This window comes from Microcaecilia unicolor, chromosome 4, assembly GCF_901765095.1.
Source record: "Microcaecilia unicolor chromosome 4, aMicUni1.1, whole genome shotgun sequence".
Lineage (NCBI taxonomy): Eukaryota > Metazoa > Chordata > Amphibia > Gymnophiona > Siphonopidae > Microcaecilia > Microcaecilia unicolor.
In genome coordinates, this window is record NC_044034.1 from 173,821,350 (window position 1) to 173,839,503 (window position 18,154).

The 18,154-nt window shown below is 43.3% G+C and overlaps 1 protein-coding gene across 1 annotated transcript in view; it reads left to right on the plus strand.

Moving 5' to 3' along the window:
• Nucleotides 1–18,154, plus strand: part of GALNT18 (polypeptide N-acetylgalactosaminyltransferase 18) — a 726,672-nt gene that overhangs the window by 515,945 nt on the left and 192,573 nt on the right. Inside the window, exon 4 of the mRNA XM_030200982.1 lies at nucleotides 14,853–15,036. Coding sequence (XP_030056842.1) covers nucleotides 14,853–15,036 — 184 coding nt within the window. The remainder of the gene's footprint in view (nucleotides 1–14,852; nucleotides 15,037–18,154) is intronic.

An 18,154-nucleotide genomic window follows, 5' to 3' on the forward strand; every position in this document is an offset into this window, starting at 1 on the left:
TTTCCGCCTTTCTACTTCATTTCTTGCCCTACATCCGTAAGTAAAAACTGGGTCCTCCGCAGACTTGACTGTCCAGTGGATCCAGCTTCTGCCTATTTCTTCATCCATGTGCAGTTTTCTCCTCTCTTCCTTTTCCCTCATCTCATCTCCTTCCTTACTCCTCCCTCCCCTCCATCCATATCCAGCATTTCTTCTCTCCCCCTGTCCTCTCCTCCATCCACCATGTCCAGCAACCTCCTCTCCCCGTCCCCCTCCAGCTACCCATGCCCAGCGATTGTCCTCTCTCCCCTGCCCCCCCACCAGCCACCCATGCCCAGCAACCCTCCTCGCCCCCTGCCCTCCCCTCCAGCCATCCAGCCATCCACCCATGTCCAGCGATTCTCCTCTCTCCCCTGCCCCCCTCCAGCCACCCATGCCCAGCGATTGTCCTTTGTCCCCTGCCTCCCAGCAGCGATTGTCCTCTCTCCCCTGCCCCCCTCCAGCCACCATGCCTAGCAATTGTCTTCGCTCCCCTGCCTCCCCTCCAGCCACCCCATACCCAGCGATTGGCCTCTCTCCCCTGCCCCCCCCCAGCCACCCTTGCCCAGCGATTATCCTCTCTCCCCTGCCCCCCCTCCAGCAGCGATTGTCCTCTCTCCCCTGCTCCCCCCCTCCAGCAGCGATTGTCCTCTCTCCCCTGCCCCCCCTTCCAGCCACCCCATGCCAGCAATTCTTCTCGCTCCCCTGCCCCCCCTCCAGCCACCCAGGTTGTCGTGGATTCTTCGGGGCAGGCAGGAAAGATCCCCAGTCTTCTCCTGCCCACTGCCGGCGCTGACTCTCCTGCAGCGCTGCTGCATCACTCTTCAAACATGGCCACCGAGACTTACAAGAGCGGCCTCCAAGACTTCAGCAGAAGTCTTGCGAGGCCGCCGCTGGAAGTCTCAGTGGCCATTTTTAAAGAGCGATCCGGCAGGGGGGAGAGTCAGCGCCGGGCAGCGGGCAGGCAGACTGGGGATTCTTTCCTGCGCCCCAAAGAATCCATTGCCTTCTTAGGTGTGGACCCTCTAGTCGGGGGAGGGAGGGAGGAGAGCCGGACCACCCTGAAGAACAACCGGGTCATGCGAGCCGGTGCGAGCCGGCTCCAGCACACCACCGGACGGACAAAAAGGTGACGGTACGCCGTACCGGTGCGTACCGGCACCGAAAAAGCACTGGCCTTTCTAGAGGGGTCAGGTGAACCTTCCCCGAGGGATGCTGGGATCGGTAGTCCCTCCACAGTTCCCACCCATGCCTGCCTCTGCTGCGCCCCGGTCTGGAGTTTCAGTTCCTAGATCTGCCCTTCACATTTGTCACACTATCTTTTTTTTTAAGTGGCCACTTGCTAAATGTTTTTTTTTATCTCTGTGCATTTATCTTTTTGGTCCATTTTCGGAAAAAAAATGTCCAAGTGAAAAATGCACAAAATCAAGCTATTGGGATGTAAGAGGAGCCAGCATCCTCAGTAGGCTAGCCACACAGACACCCCAGCAGAGCAGTAGGGCACCATAGGGGCCATTGCAGTGGACTTCATCTAAAATCTCCCAGGTACACATCTCACAGTTACCCTCTTATATGTATGGTGAACCCACCAAAAACCTACTGTACCCAACTGTATACCATTATAATAGCCCTTATCGGTGAAAGGGCATCTATAAGTGGGTACAGTAGGTTTTTGGTGGGTTTGGGAGTGCTCACACTTTCCATCACAAGTGAAACAGAGTGGTATATGGGTCTATGCCCCCTTCTCCATAGTGCACTACATTGACCACTAGGCTATTCCAGGGACCTGCTTGCTGCTGTTATAGGACTGGCTATAATATCTGAGGCTGTTATAGAGGCTGGTATGTACTGTTTTTTTTACATCTTTGGGGGTGGGAGGGGGTCAGTGATTGCTGGGGGGGAGTAAGGAGGGGGTTATTCCTTATTCCTCCAGTGGTCATCTGGTCATTTAAGGCACTTTTTTGTGGCGTTCTCATTGTTAACAATAGCAATCATAAGCTGAACATTTCTTGGATTACTAATCAAACTATTAAATGGTATCTATCTTTTTTTATATAAAATAGTATCTTCTTATTTTTTATTTTTTATTTTTTATTTTTTCTTTTTCTTTCAGGCAGAGAAAAGACCTCATAAGTCCTAGCTAGGCGTTGTTGTGTATCATGTACTTAAACGTCAGCATTTTTTGGACTCCGTTTTAATCCTTGGTCTTAAAAAACTCTGCTCATTTGTTATTCAATTTGTTATTGAATAACAAATGAGCAGAGTTTTTAAGACCAAGGATTAAACGGAGTCCAAATAATGCTGACGTTTAAGTACATGATACACAACAACGCCTAGCTAGGACTTATGAGGTCTTTCTCTGCCTGAAAGAAAAAGAAAAATAAAAAATAAGAAGATACTATTTTATATAAAAAAAGATAGATACCATTTAATAGTTTGATTAGTAATCCAAGAAATGTTCAGCTTATGATTGCTATTGTAGAGGTTTTTTTGCTGAAACTGTGTCCAATTAGATTTTTTGTTCTCATTGTTAAACAGGTCTAGCTCAAAATGTCTTAGTTTATGTCCTGGATGCTTTTGCTTTGTTCCATTATGGCTGAAAAACATCCAGGTCTTAAGAATGCTCAAATTCTGCCCTTAACACACCCCTGACACACCCCTTGAGATTTGGATGTACTGCAGACAAACTACATAGAAATATGTCTGGAAAAATGGATTTCAAAATACCAATTTTGACGATTTGGTGAGAAAAACGTGCAAATACTGCTTTATGCCACTTTTTAGATGTTTTTCTCTTTCGAAAATGAGCTCCATCACCAGTCTAATTTTCATGAGGTCTATATTGAAAATGCATGAAATAGACCTGCTTTCACCTGCAGGCCCAATGTATGCAAATCTGTGTCATGCATATTCACTATCGCAATCCGGAATATCCTTGCATTCGGTTCAATAAAGGGATGCAGTGCATTTACATAAGCAAACAAATCAATATGGATGCAGTAAATGACTAACACAAAACTTACTGGCAGCAGACATGGAAAGTTTCTGTACATCTAAGGGCCTGATTCACTAAGGACTTTTCTCTTTTGTTGTAAGTCTATGGGAAAAGACTCTGTTGACTTAAGTAGGAGAAAAAGGGAAACTTAGAGGAGATGTGACACATGAGAATGGGAATTTGTTGTGGGCACAGTACAGCTATAGAAGGCAGTTGAGGAGACAAGATTTAGAGAAATGGAACTTTCAATTTGACAGGTGATGGGGGAAAACTCATGAAGACTAATGGGGTTCATCCCAGAAGAACTACAGATGAAGACAAGATTAGAAGGTTTACATTGTGTGAGGAGAAGAAAGGTCAGATAAAGGCTTTAGAACAAGTATAAACTATAAAGGTAAAGGGCGCAGGCAGGCCAAAAACATATTCTGTATTACATTTTATGTACATTGTCATGGAACTGATCTCCATTCATTTAAAAATGATGAATGACATGAGGAAAAGGGGGATGGGTCCCTTCAAGATAAGAGCAGCACCATTCATACCATGGTTCTATCTGAGAGTATAAGTAAAAATTAATATATAGTAGCTACATTTTCAGGATCCTTATTAAATCAATGTACAGGAGGATCCATATACAAAATTATATTTTTACATTTCAAGTTTTAGTTGTACTGCACAACAAAGGACTAGACTTACTAAAAGGTGCTACTAAATTACTGTGCATTAACACACATTAAAGCAAGTTATTTACTGCAGGTCCCTATCCTGCTTATTTTCGAAGGAGAAGGCCGGCCATCTTCCGACACAAATCGGGAGATGGCCGGCCATCTCCTAAACCCAGCCAAATCGGTATAATCGAAAGCCGATTTTGGCCGGCTTCAACTGCTTTCCTTCACAGGGCCGGCCAAAGTTCAAGGGAGCGTGTTGGCAGGGTACCGAAGGCGGGGCAGGGGCGTGGTTAAGAGATGGCCGGCTTCGGCCGATATTGGAAAAAAGAAGGCTGGCTCTGACGAGCACTTGGCCAACTTTACTTGGTCCATTTATTTTTAGGACCAAGCCTCAAAAAAGTGCCCCAACTGACCAGATGACGACCGGAGGGAATCGGGGATCACCTCCCCTTACTCCCCCAGTGGTCGCCAACCCCCTCCCACCCCCCAAAGAAAACTTAATAAACATTTTTTTTGCCAGCCTCTATGCCAGCCTCAAATGTCATACCCAGCTCCATGACAGCAGAATGCAGGTCCCTGGAGCAGTTTTTAATGGGTGCAGTGCACTTCAGGCAGGCGGACCCAGGCCCATCCCCCCCTACCTGTTACACTTGTGGTGGTAAATGGGAGCCCTCCAAAACCCACCCGAAACCCATTGTACCCACATCTAGATGCCCCCCCTTCACCATAAGGGCTATGTTAGTGGTGTACAGTTGTGGGTAGTGGGTTTTGGGGGGATTTGGGGGGCTCAGCACCCAAGGGAAGGGAGCTATGTACCTGGGAGCAATTAATGAAGTCCACTGCAGTGCCCCCTAGGGTGCCCGGTTGGTGTCCTGGCATGTGAGGGGGACCAGTGCACTACAAATGCTGGCTCATTCCACGACCAAATGCCTTGGATTTGGCCGGGTTTGAGATGGCGAAAACCAATGCTGGCCATCTCTAATGCCAGCGATCTCAAAGGGCGGCCCAAATGTTGAGATTTGGCCACTCCTGACTGTATTATCGAAATGAAAAATGGCCGGCCATCTTGTTTCGATAATACGGTCGGATACGTATGCCGCTTTACAGGGCCGGCCTTTGAGATGGCCACCCATATAGATGGCCGACCCCGTTCGATTATGCCCCTCCACAGGACCTTTTCACTGATAATACTCATTATCTATATTGGCATACAGTAACACACCAGTAATTCTAGCCCAAGTTATCTAACAAATGTATTTGCTTATAAACTGCTTTGTTCTTTTAAATCAAAAGGCATTATATATCATCTATATAAATAAAATCCCCCTCAGACATTCTGAATCCCCCTCAGACGTTCTGAAGCTCACCTCTCTCCAACTGTGGCTCCTGACCTAGGCTATTCAGACTCCCGCACTCAGCCACGCCCATCTGTGCCCTAGGCCACGCCCCATCTGGACATAAAAAGCACTCTCAAAGTTCCATTGACCACTGACGTCAATGAAGCCAGTTCGTTTGTTCGAAGCTCTGTAGCAGCAGATGTGGACCCCGCCCTCGCGTCAAACGTAATGACGTTGAGGGCGGAGCACATTGAAGGAGCCAATCAGTAGCCGAAAGCAGGAGAGAGGCCAGGTTCACACTCTCGCACAGGACGAAGAGGGAGGGCGGCAACACAGCGAGCAAATGGCTGCGGCGAGTGTCCAATGTGGAGGAGGCGGGTGAGGGCTCGGGGTCGAGGGCCACTGGCGACTCAGAAGCGGCCGGGCGGGCGGGCGGCCGGGGGGGGGGGGGGGGAGGAAACACCACTGGCTACGACTCCAGCGCAGCCGTCATCCCATTCACTGAAACAAAAGAAGCAAACCTATGACATGCTTCAGGACGTTTAATACACAGGAGTGGAAGTGACGCAAGCAAGTGTACGGTAAGCAAGGAAGCCCATTGGTTAATCTCTGTTTCAACTCCCCACGCAGCCGTCATTGCTATACACTCACAAACAAGCAAACCTAGGAGCTGCTGCTTCACATTGTCGTTTTTAAATTGAGGACAAAAGGAGAGGGGACACAGACAGACCCTGCAACTGGGAGGGGGGACCTTGCAACTGGGAGAAAGGGACGGGGGAACCCCCCTGGAACTGGGAGGGAGGGGGGAATCCCCCCTGCAACTGCAACTGGGAGACAGACCGGGGGGAGACCCTGGCACATACTCTCATTCTCACACACACACTCGCACCCAGTCTCACTCTCCCTCTGTCACACACACACACACGAGCGCACATTCACTCTCTCTCACACACTCACTCTCTCAAACATACACACTCCGAGGACATTCACTCTCTCTCACACACTCACTCTCTCAAACATAAACACTCCGAGGAAAACTTTGCTAGCGCCCGTTTCATTTCTGTACAAAACGGGCCTTTTTTACTAGTATGAAATAAATCATAAGTTTTTCTTTGTTGTTATAAATCACTGCTAGAAAAGCTTATCCTGTGAAGGTTGGTGTTCTTATGTCTTTTAGACTTGTGTTGAGTTTACCATAGATCTCTTGAACTAACTGCAATATTTCAATGTCCAATACATTTTTATACCAAGATACATATGCTTCTCATCTGAAAGAAATTTAGGTAAACAACATACATCTCAAATATAATATTCAAAAGAAAATACAATGTTATAAAATGTTATATTCGTGCAGAGATTTTATACTTCTGGTAAAGGACCACTAAAACAGACATCATGTTATGAGAAACAGCAGCTCAACATTCAGAGTTTCTAGTTTATTTATTTATTTATTTATTTATACCCCACATTAAACATGAATTAGGTTGAAACGTGGGAGCTTTTTAAATCTTTTTTTCCTGTGCCTAGATCAAAAGAAAAAGATGTCAGAAGTTCAGAGTCAGTCTAAATGTGCCAACATTGTCCAGTTCAGCACACTGTTAGCCACCAAGTTAATTATGTTCAATGGAAAATAAATCTGTTGGCTCAGGCTGCCTGCTATGTGAATATTCCATTGTTGCTTCGTTATTGCTATCACTATTACATATGGGCATTTGCTTTAAACTGATTGTTTTAATTTATCCAGATCTTATATACACATGGTTTGCTTTTAAACCCAAAGGTGAATCCTAAGGGTGGTTGGTCAATTAGGTATGAACTGTGTTGTTTCTGACTTTACTTGTTTTGGAGTGCTTTGAGTCCTGCACATCTGTACATCTGCAGTCTGGAATCTTGGAAGAAAGAAATAAGAAAATGAAAATTAAATTTTGGAAGTACTCTGTAGAAGTTGCTTACTTTTGCAATGTGATGGTCGCCTGTTCTGATGTGTGTATGTGACTGACAGTCTTTGAGTAGCTGCCTATGCTTATGGCTATGATTTCTGAACATGTGGTATCATTAAAGGACAAACTTTTAAATGCCCAGTTGGGTATATATGCTAATCTCAACTTTGTTAAATGTTTCAGACATATCCATCTATTTGTTCCCATGGTATAACTGAATTTTATTATTCTGTCCCACTGTATTTTCAAATGTAAGCCATATTGAACCCAACTTTGCTTAGAATAATGTGTGATATAAATGTTTTTTAAAAAATCCTTTATCCTCCACTTTTTAAGACACTGCCTATCCTGCTGGATAGTGATAGCACAAGGAAAGCAAGTTTGGTCCAGTGAAGACTAACTCAAAATAACCTGTTCCTTAGCTGGGCCCTAGTATTACCATATTGAAAATGTGACCATATCATGCCTCTGTGGTTATGTTCCACTAATAAGTTAAATGATTAACTGGATTTTTTGAAAGGATTATATAAATTTAGGATGTATGACTAGGGACACAAACATACACTTATTTATTCAATATCGCCATTCCTCATGTACAGCCATAAAACAACCTTTTAGGGTGGATAGTGTTCATAATGAGCTCCTTTTGTTATCGATCAGATAGAAGAGATAAGTTTTCAGTTTTCGCACAGTATAAGTCATCACAAGAACAAAATATAAGAAAGCCAATGGGCTACATTAGGGGCTTATAGCCCATTAATGTTTAAACAAAAGAGATCTGCATGAAACAAAATATGTATTTTTATTTTGACTTATAAAACCACTTGCCCCTGAGACATCTTCAAAACAGAATAATCCATTTGTGTATCTAAAAGGTAAACTTCTACAAAACAGATGAAGATGTGATTCCATGTGCCCCAATGAAAGGAGAGTTTAATTCTACTTCCATTTAATATCAATATATTCCATCATCTTTATAACACCAGGCTTCACAAGATGGATTACAGCAGTTAAGAGAACTCATCAGGAACAGGATATCCTCACTGAAATCTGGCCATCTGTATTGTATAGAAAAGAATGGTGAAGAAAAATGAGCACAAACTACAGAGTTTATAATTGCTGTTTCTACCAGCTACAATTACTACTACTATTTAGCATTTCTATAGCGCTACAAGGCGTACGCAGCGCTGCACAAACATAGAAGAAAGACAGTCCCTGCTCAAAGAGCTTACAATCTAATAGACAAAAAATAAATAAAGTAAGCAAATCAAATCAATTAATGTGAACGGGAAGGAAGAGAGGAGGGTAGGTGGAGGCGAGTGGTTACAAGTGGTTACGAGTCAAAAGCAATGTTAAAGAGGTGGGCTTTCAGTCTAGATTTAAAGGTGGCCAAGGATGGGGCAAGACGTAGGGGCTCAGGAAGTTTATTCCAGGCGTAGGGTGCAGCGAGACAGAAGGCGCGAAGTCTGGAGTTGGCAGTAGTGGAGAAGGGAACAGATAAGAAGGATTTATCCATGGAGCGGAGTGCACGGGAAGGGGTGTAGGGAAGGACGAGTGTGGAGAGATACTGGGGAGCAGCAGAGTGAGTACATTTATAGGTTAGTAGAAGAAGTTTGAACAGGATGCGAAACGGATAGGGAGCCAGTGAAGGGTCTTGAGGAGAGGGGGGTAGTATGAGTAAAGCGACCCTGGCGGAAGACGAGACGGGCAGCAGAGTTTTGAACCGACTGGAGGGGGGAGAGGTGACTAAGTGGGAGGCCAGCAAGAAGCAGATTGCAGTAGTCTAAACGAGAGGTGACAAGGGTGTGGATGAGGGTTTTGGTAGAGTGCTCGGAAAGCTGTTTTAGCGATATTCAATTAGTACATAAGTAGATAAGTGTTGCCATACTGGGACAGACTGATGTGACCAATCCATTGGCCAACAGTGGCCAATCCAGGTCACAAGTACCCTGGCAAAATCCCAATTGTTATTTCTTTTCTCCTCCACGTTTTAAGGCACTGCCTATCCAGCTGAAACTTTAGACTTGTTACAGATGGACCAACAATAAAGAACGACAATGTGGATGCAGCAGCTCATAGGTTTGCTTGCTTTGTTTTGAGTGTACTAGAGATGATGTCTTTGCGGGGGAGTGGAAACAGATTAACCAAATTGGCTTTCTTGCTTACAGTGGACTAGATAGGCTCACTTCCACTTCTGTTTATTAAACCTCCTTGGTGTAGAGTCAGAACCAGAGAGTATTAAAGGCAGGGCAAGACTGAGGTTAAGGAAGCCCAAGCAAGGAAGAATCGAGGCCCCAGCATACGCCACTACAACTCACATTTAACGATTGTGACCTGGCTGAGGTAAGCAACTTTTGTTTTCTGTTTAAGACTTGCAAGCCTTGCTCTGAGGTGGCTGGAGCCAGACCTTAGAACTCGCAGAAGAACCAGGAAGGACTTACAGGCTGTGTTTCAGTTGTGGCAGCCCCGCCAACCACAGACTGTGTTCTGGGCCTGCCAGCCAGAGGCCTGCTTAAGACTGTGGTTCTTGAACTACAGAGATGTTTTACCTTGTGTTCCTGGCCCTGTGATGTAATAGGCCTCAGGATTCAATTAATAAACACTTACATCCCTTTGTCCGACTGTGTTATTTTTTCACAGGTCCACCCTCAACCATCGCTTGGGGTATCACATGCTCATTACCCTTGATTTTCTTCTTTTCTTTCTAGTGAAAATGGCAGAAGGTTCTCAGCAGTGAGGGACATTCACCTCTTAGAGAAAGAGAAAACAAAGCACATTTGAAAGCATCAATAATTCAGCCATGTCTTTCTCTGTTGAATTACTGTTTCAACACTGCTGGGGAATGGTTTTCAACCTGTTTTTCTTTTTTTTAAGTGGATCCAACATAACTCCTGCAGCACTCTCCAACCATTATTATAGTCAAGGCTTCTTATTCAAATGAATCTGTGAATGCAGAGCTTGTCCAGTCTTCCAGAATGTCTCTTTATAAACAACTTTGGCATCAGTTCATCCACTTTGAGGCCAGAAAGCAGCTGATGTGAATAGCCATAGAGGCAGACTAGCTAGTAAAAAATATTGTGAATACAAAGTTGAATCCAAGGCTATATGAGAGGCTAAATATGGGTGTATAAAGAAGCATTTTGGGCCTCCCTGCTCCAAGCCTTGGAATACAATAGCTGCTCCATTATCCTTTTTTGGACATGCAGAGTTAAAAACAGAACAACAATATGGGTGTGAACCATAGGGAATGGATCTTCCTCTTTAGGATTTACAGAGTATTACTTAATGATCCAGACTGACCGAGAGAGAGGATGCTGGGCTTGATGGACCTTTGGCCTGACTCAGCATGACAGTTCTTTATTTTTAACTTCTGATTTAAGTGCAGACATGAGTAAATGACAATATAGCGTGTGTACTAACAATTTGCAAAACAGCTTGTGAGCCTGCTTCATTTTGTGACAATTTCAAACTCATTCAAGCCTGGTATGTCTTAACCTGCTATTCAGATTTCAGTTTTAACCTTATTCAAACAGTGTTAGAGAAATCTAGGTGAGACAAGACCATAGTCTGTACAATCAACTGTAGATCTTTGGGTTCCAAAATGCCTTGATCCTCTGAATAATTTTTAAATTATAAAAAAAAAACCCTTCCTTACCACCATATCAACTTAAGGGTCCACAGTTTATTTAGCATCAACTATCAATCCTAGGAGTGGAGGAGTGGCCTAGCGGTTAGAGCACCAAGCTTGCAATCCAGAGGTGGCCAGTTCAAATCCCACTGCTGCCCTTGTGATCTTGGGCAAGTCACCTAACCCTCAATTGCCTCAGGTACAAACTTAGTGAGCCCTCCTGGGACAGAGAAATATCCAGAGTACCTGAATGCAACTCATGTTAAGCTACTACTGAAAAAGATGTGAGCAATACATAAATTTATTTTTGTAATGAAATGGAGGATCCTGCTAAAGTCACTTTAATGTGCAGTAATTCATCCTTTCTTACCACCTAGCCAAATAATATTAGTTTTCTCAGGGTTAATTTTCAATCCTTTTTTATACATCCATATTTGTATAAAATCAAAGATGCTACTGATATCAGTAAGCACCCTTCTCCTCCACCGCTAACTCCAGACTCTGTTCCTTTTATCTTGCTGCACCATATGCCTGGAATAGACTTCCTGAGCCGGTACGTCAAGCTCCATCTCTGGCCGTCTTCAAATCTATGCTAAAAGCCCACCTTTTTGATGCTGCTTTTAACTCCTAACCCTTATTCACTCATCCTCACTTTAATATTCTCTTATCTCTTGTTTGTCCTGTTTGTCTGTCCTAATTAGATTGTAAGCTCTGTTGAGCAGGGACTGTCTCTTCATGTTCAAGTGTACAGCGCTGCGTACGTCTAGCAGCGCTTTAGAAATGATAAATAGTAGTAGTATGCATTACCTGTTCTTGGTACCGTACTATGCTTTTTAAGGTGTCACTGGACGATTTAGCAAAACTAGCTACAAGACTGCACAACTGAAAATTTATCCACAATGGACACAGATACGTTGACTCCTGAGGCAGGCATACTGTTTGCCGAAACACGGAACCATGTCGAGTCTTTTATATCTGGTCATTGGCAATAAAGGTTTTATCTACTCAGCTTTTGGTGTCCCGCCTGAATTGGTTGGCCCACATTCCTTCCCTACCACTTGGACAACAGTTTCTTTTTCATTTTCCATTTTGTAATGTTTATAAATCTCAATAAAATACATAGAACTCAAAAAAAAATGGTGTCTCATCTAGTCTATACTGTTTTGCATCATCAACTACACTTTCTTGACTGCAAGTTTTACAAAATGCTGCAGCCAAACTGATTTATAGTAAGAAGAGATTCGATCATGCTACCCCCTGCTTAGTGAACTTACATTGGCTTTCAGGTTGCGGCTCGAGTTTCTTTTAAGCTAACTTGTCTAATTTATAAAATATTTTGTTAAATTATTTGCGTTTCCTTTATCTCCTTCTTCCAGATCAGGAGACTTCCGCCTTCTGTACTTTCTTCAGTAGTGGGTGTCAAATATAAGAAGTCTATAGACTTGTCATTTCCTTATCAGGCTGTTAAGATCTGGTTTTCTCTCCCTATCTCACTGAGAAGAATGCCAACATACTTGAGTTTTTGCAAGAATTTAAAGACTTATTTATTTCAAAAGTATTAATCATTTCTGTTTCTTCATTTTTTATTGTAACCTGCTTTGAATCAGCCTGGTGGGAGTTGGCAGAATATAAGACTCATATCATATCATAACTTAGGCTTCAAAGCTTGGCTGTAAACAGAGCACAAAATTATGAGCCGAAATTTAGGAGCTCTGTTTTATTTTTAAATTTTAATATTAGGCCCTCATTATCATCTGTGAAAGAATCAGGGGCTGTGTGGACTGAATGCTCGAAAGGAACATTTAATACTGGATGAATTCCAGCAATCAGAAAAAATCTGTTTGAGATTTACATTAAGATATCAAGCACCCTTGATCACCCCTGCCATAGAAAAAATATGCAGTGAAATGGATCATTATACATACACATTCTCACACATATAGATAATGATGTTTGAAGGCAACATATGGGTATATTTTAACCTGGAGAGCTGACACATAACTTTTGGAGGGTAATTTTTTAACAGGGAGCCTAATTTAAGAGGTCAAATAGACATCTATATAGGCACTATTTCATGAAGACTCATAGAAGTTGACATTCAGTCCATGACGGTAAATGGCTGGCAAGCTGATTCCTTCCGTTGCCTAAACTAACCCTAGATGTTCAATATCAGGGCATGATCAGCTCCTGGCATTGAATATCCAGTACGATTATTAACCTGGAAGTTAACTGGGCACCAGCTAATATTCAGACCAGTGCCCGCTTAATTCACTTCATAGAGTTAGGACCAGGGGCCCACATTTACTTTAGAAGGGACTTTTTAAAATTATCCCCTTATGGTTTTGACCAAAAACGCATATACTTAGTAAAGACCAATGAGTTTTACAAATCGGACGGATTGTTTGTGTTTGACTATTCTATCTGCTGAATGACATCGCAACTAGGGACTTTAAGAAAGTAAGATACCTTGAAAAAGATTTTCATGTAGTTGTGTGCAGACGTCTGGAATAAGCAGCTCTCAGTACTGCTTTGAGGCCTCATTATGCAGTGTTTCACATAACTGTAGATGTTTTTGTGAAACGCCATACATTATGGATTGTATTCTACAAATGACAATGAAAAATCAGTGCCGACTAAAAAAAACCGCACTAAGCACTTTTCTGTAAATGGCGCTCAAAGTTAGGTGCAGTTTACCAAATAGTGCTTAGCACCAGGAACCACAACTACATTTAGGTGTGACCATTTAAACCAATGAAATCTTGGTGTAAACCTCCTTGCCTAAATTAGGCACAGATCCCTCCTTATTCTATAACAATGCGCATAAATTGTGGTATGCCCCTGTCCCTCCCATAGCTACGCTCCCTTCTTGGAGCTGTGCATAAAATGTATGCATGGATCCAGATGTGTAATTTTTAATTAATGCCAATTAGCACCAGTAATCGATTGTTAGCACCTAATTATCAGCGGTGATTGGCTCATTAATTAAATTGCATATGCAGATTCGGCATGTGCCAAATTTGCATACGCAACTTAAAGTACCATATATAGAATCGGGGGGGGGGGGGGGGGTATGAGTTTCAGTGTTCACTCCTCTTTCAAATATAAGTAATTTTGTACTTTAGATATGCATTCATATTGTCCACTGCTTAGGAAATAGTAAAGTTAAGCAGAATTGGATCCTGCAGCAAAAATGGATCCAGCTTTAGTCACATAATTCTGATGCAACCTCAGCTACTAAGGCAGTGGTTTCACAACTGTGGAGTGGCAGTTTCTTCATCTACAGTGGGTAGAATATGCCTGGAATGTAGACTGAGGGGATGTAAAGCAAGCTGTTGTTGATAGAGGCACAGGGAAAGTTGAATGAGTAAAGAAATACTCAAAATGGATTTGCGAGCTGTGGGATAAGGTACTTTTCAGTGATGAAAGCACCTTCTGTCTCTTTGGAGACCCAGCTGGCACATATGTAAAGTGATTTCCAGGTGAAGAATACAAGTCAGAGTATTTTAATGTGTCTGTCAAACATCCACTGAAGATCATAACTTGGGGTTACATGACAGAAAGTGATATTGGGATGTCTACAAATCACCAACGGCATGGTAAATGCCAAGGAATACATTGTGATACTGCAGAAGTACATGATTCGATCAGCAGAGAAACTTTTTCCAAGGGACTGTGTAGTCCAAAATAACAATGCCCTATGCCTTCGAGCAAAAGCAGCTGCTCACTGGAAGAAATTCAAGTAGATCTTTACCCTCAATTGGCCAGCCCAGTGACTAGACTTAAATCCAGTCGAGAACTTGTGGAATGAAATAGCACTGGAAATAAATAAGCTCCTTTATTTCAATTGTATAATTTCATTGACATAACATCCAAATAGTAGCAGAGTCACACTAAAATTGTAATTTATAGATCAGTACCTGTGCTCTATGCTGTTTCACATATGTAGCATTAATTTATGATTGAAACAGCATCACAGAAGCCACAAAGAATGATGTCAATAAATAGGCACAAATTATAAAAATGGAAATGAAATGAATGCCAACGATAATGAAATTCCACATTACAAAGAACCTAATCCAGACTTTTGCACACCTTAGTATCTGATGAATTGTCTGTGGTTAATAATAATAAAATAAACCAGAAGTTCAGAGTAGGAAATAGCTACTCTTGAGCAGGATTCTGTAGGAACAATTTACTGATGGTTTTCTAATGCGTTATGTATCCCCTTTTAATGCTCTTAACTTTTGCTCATTTCCTTTTTAACAGAGGAACTCAAAGAGAAGTTAAAGGAATATGTGGATGATTTGAACATGCGTAAGCCTGGATTCATTAAGGTGGTTCGTCACACCAAACAGGAGGGGCTGATCCGTTCCCGTGTTAGTGGCTGGAGAGCTGCCACCGCACCAGTAGTGGCGCTCTTTGATGCCCATGTGGAATTCAATGTGGGATGGTGCGTTGAAATTCTTATGGTCTTTTTGTAATATCAGAAGTGGAATACATTTTGACTGGAATGACTAGAGGATAGGAACCTTTACTAAGGGCTCAATTCACACAAATCTTTATTGTTCCCTTGAATCCAAATAGCAGGAAATAAATTGGGTTATTAGAAAAATGCCCATTTCCATTATGTAGCTTCCCGCTATTCCAGAACCTGTGTTGATAGTTGTGTCCGTCAACCAGCAGATGGAGAAAGGGAACTGAAAATTGAGCTGAGACATTTCTCTCTTGGCATCCAGTCCAGCTCCTCAGTATTTTCTATCTGCAGTAGGTGGATGGGCACACTTTTCAGCTTCTGGTTCTGAGTGCTTTGTTCAAGGTCCAGTTGATCCACTGGTCCCCAGTTGAGCTTAGCAGGTGACTTGAGTCTGCAGAGATCTGGAGGTCTTCAGATCCCTGTCTCTGATGCTCCACAAATTTCCTTTTTCCTCCCTTCCCTTGTTTCCTGTGAAGCTCTCCTTTTCCAGTACAACAACCTTAAAAAAAAAATAAAAAAAAGAAGAAAATAAGTTTACTAGAGAGTATGGTACAGAGTTTCAGTCCTGAACCTGTAAGACTTATGGGGACTGTGAGCTTAGAGCACCAGTCGACATCCAGAGGTGCCTGATTCAAATCTAACTGCTGTTCCTTGTGATCTTGGGCAAGTCACTTAATCCTCCATTGCCTGAGGTACAAAACTTACATTATGAGCCCTCCAGAGACAGGGAAATGCCCAGTGTACCTGAATTTAACTCACCTTGAGCTACTGCTGAAAAAGGTGTGATCTAAATAGATGCTATTTGCTGTATTCCAGAACACATGTAGGTGATGGCATAGTAGGATGTTGTGTCTAGATTGTTGTTTTTTATGGAGTTATGTGATGCTGGCAACATTCAATGCCAGTGCCCGCATAGCTAAGCGGGCACATGGGACTGTACAAAAGCAGTTCTAACTATGCCTGTTTCGCTGTATGGGTGCTGGCACTAAATATCAGCCAACACCAATCTAGTACGAGCTTGAACATTGTATCGGTCCCTCCCTCCTTCCTCCCAATCCACCCCTCCAACAGGATCTGATACCCCTTCCAGACCCCTCTGCAGTAGAGTTCCCCCCCCCAACACATCTGGACCCCCTTCCCAGTTACTCCCCCCCCAAACATATCCCAACTCTCCTGGACCCCCACCCCTTGTGCAGGTAAATCCCCTTGGGATCAACCTTAGGTTCCCTGGTGGTTCAGTCATAATTGGGGGCAAAAGCAAACCCCACTCACTCCTGTTACTACTACTACTACTTAACATTTCTAAAGTGCTACTAGGGTTATGCAGCGCTGTACAATTTAACATAGAAGGACAATCCCTACTCAAAGAGCTTACAATCTAAAGGACACGTGAACAGTCAGACCGATAGGGGTCCAGTTGCAAAATGACCGCCACTAGTGATAGTTTTGTGGCTTCTTGGGGGGCCAGAAGGGGGATCAGATTCAGGGATAGAGGGGCCTGATATCCACTTACATGGGTCTCAGCTGAACATCATCCGGGATCCACTTAACTCCCTGCAGACACCACATCTTGTGAGAGCAGAATGTTCAATGCTGATGTGTGGATATGGCTCGGCACTGGATATCTGGGGTAATTCAGCCAATGATGGTCAGCATTTAAATACATTCTAACCACCGCTGACTGAATATTGGCTGGACAGAAGCTATGCACAGTAGCTTAGGTATTGCTATTTTATAAAGGTAACACATGCATCTATGTACCTTTCTAAAATCATATCTCTCAAAAGCTGCTGCAGACATTTATCCCTGCTCTTACCATTACTCAAATGTCCTGGCAGAAGTTATCCATATATACATGTATTTTATAATGTATGTACATACAGAATGTTCAAACTCTGCCTTAACTCCACCTCTGGGAATAATTGCATGCTTTCTCCGGAGGGCTCTGCTGCAGCCCGTAACTGTATTTTAAGGAACTGGCTGCCTGCCGAGGTGCCATTCATAGCCCGGTGGTTTTACTTACCCTGGAAAGGTTAGAGAGTAAAGAAACACAAGGGGGAAGCTATCAATCAGCATTAGGGCATTAACCAATGTTATTAGCTCTTTAGTGCGACTTAAAAGGCTCTTAATGGTGGGTTTCTTGCCCTAACACAGCACTGTCATCTACAATTCTAAATAAGGCATCCAATACTGGGGTTATTATATCATCCCAGGAGCATGGGACTGCTAAGCCATGGCACTGTGCTACTGGGCCACATCTGTCAGGGCCTTCAGTGCATCTCCTGATTATGATCTGCAACCCCCTGCTCCAAGCCCTACCCACACAAAAGCTCCATCTCCCTACATATCAGCCCTCCTGCACACAAGACCCCCATAGGACTCCCCCTCCCTACCCTGAGGGCCTACTGGGCAGTATGAGGAGGTCTGCTGGGTCTCATGGGTAGGAAAGATTTCCAGTTGTTTCAGTCTTTTCAGCACCTTCCTTCAAAATGGCACCCCTAGTGGTAGTCTTGCGGGACTACCGCTAGGGGTCATGTTTCCTTATAAGGTTATGTTTCTTATACGAAAACATGACCCTTAGAAATAGTTCCATGAGACTACCACTAATAGTAGCATTTTGAGGAAAGTTGCCAGCAAGGGCAGGAGCCATTGGAGATTGCTGCTGCTCATGTAGATTACCAGGTACTGCCAGGTAGGCCCCTTGGGTGGGGTGGGAGTCTGATGGGGCCCTATGTGCAGGGGGCTTGTGTGCAGGGGGCTGCATATTGGCGTGCTTGGACCAGGGGGTTGGGCATCATGATCTGTTAAGTGGATGGTTTTTCAAAATATCTGGGAACCGTTTTGGAATTACTTGTCCACCAGAACAAGAAGTAGAATACTTAATAATTAATTGGCCCTGGTGATGACATCAGAGAGAGGTGATTTCCATTCAGTTTAGCACTTCTAATAATTTTGAAAAGTTGGCTCCTATGGGGGTAAGAGACAATAGATTTTCTAAGTGAATGATAGACAATCTTGACTTATATAAGCACCTTCTGTTTAACTGGCATGCAGAAGAGTTAGTTGCATGCCAGTGCCTGCTTAGAATACTGTT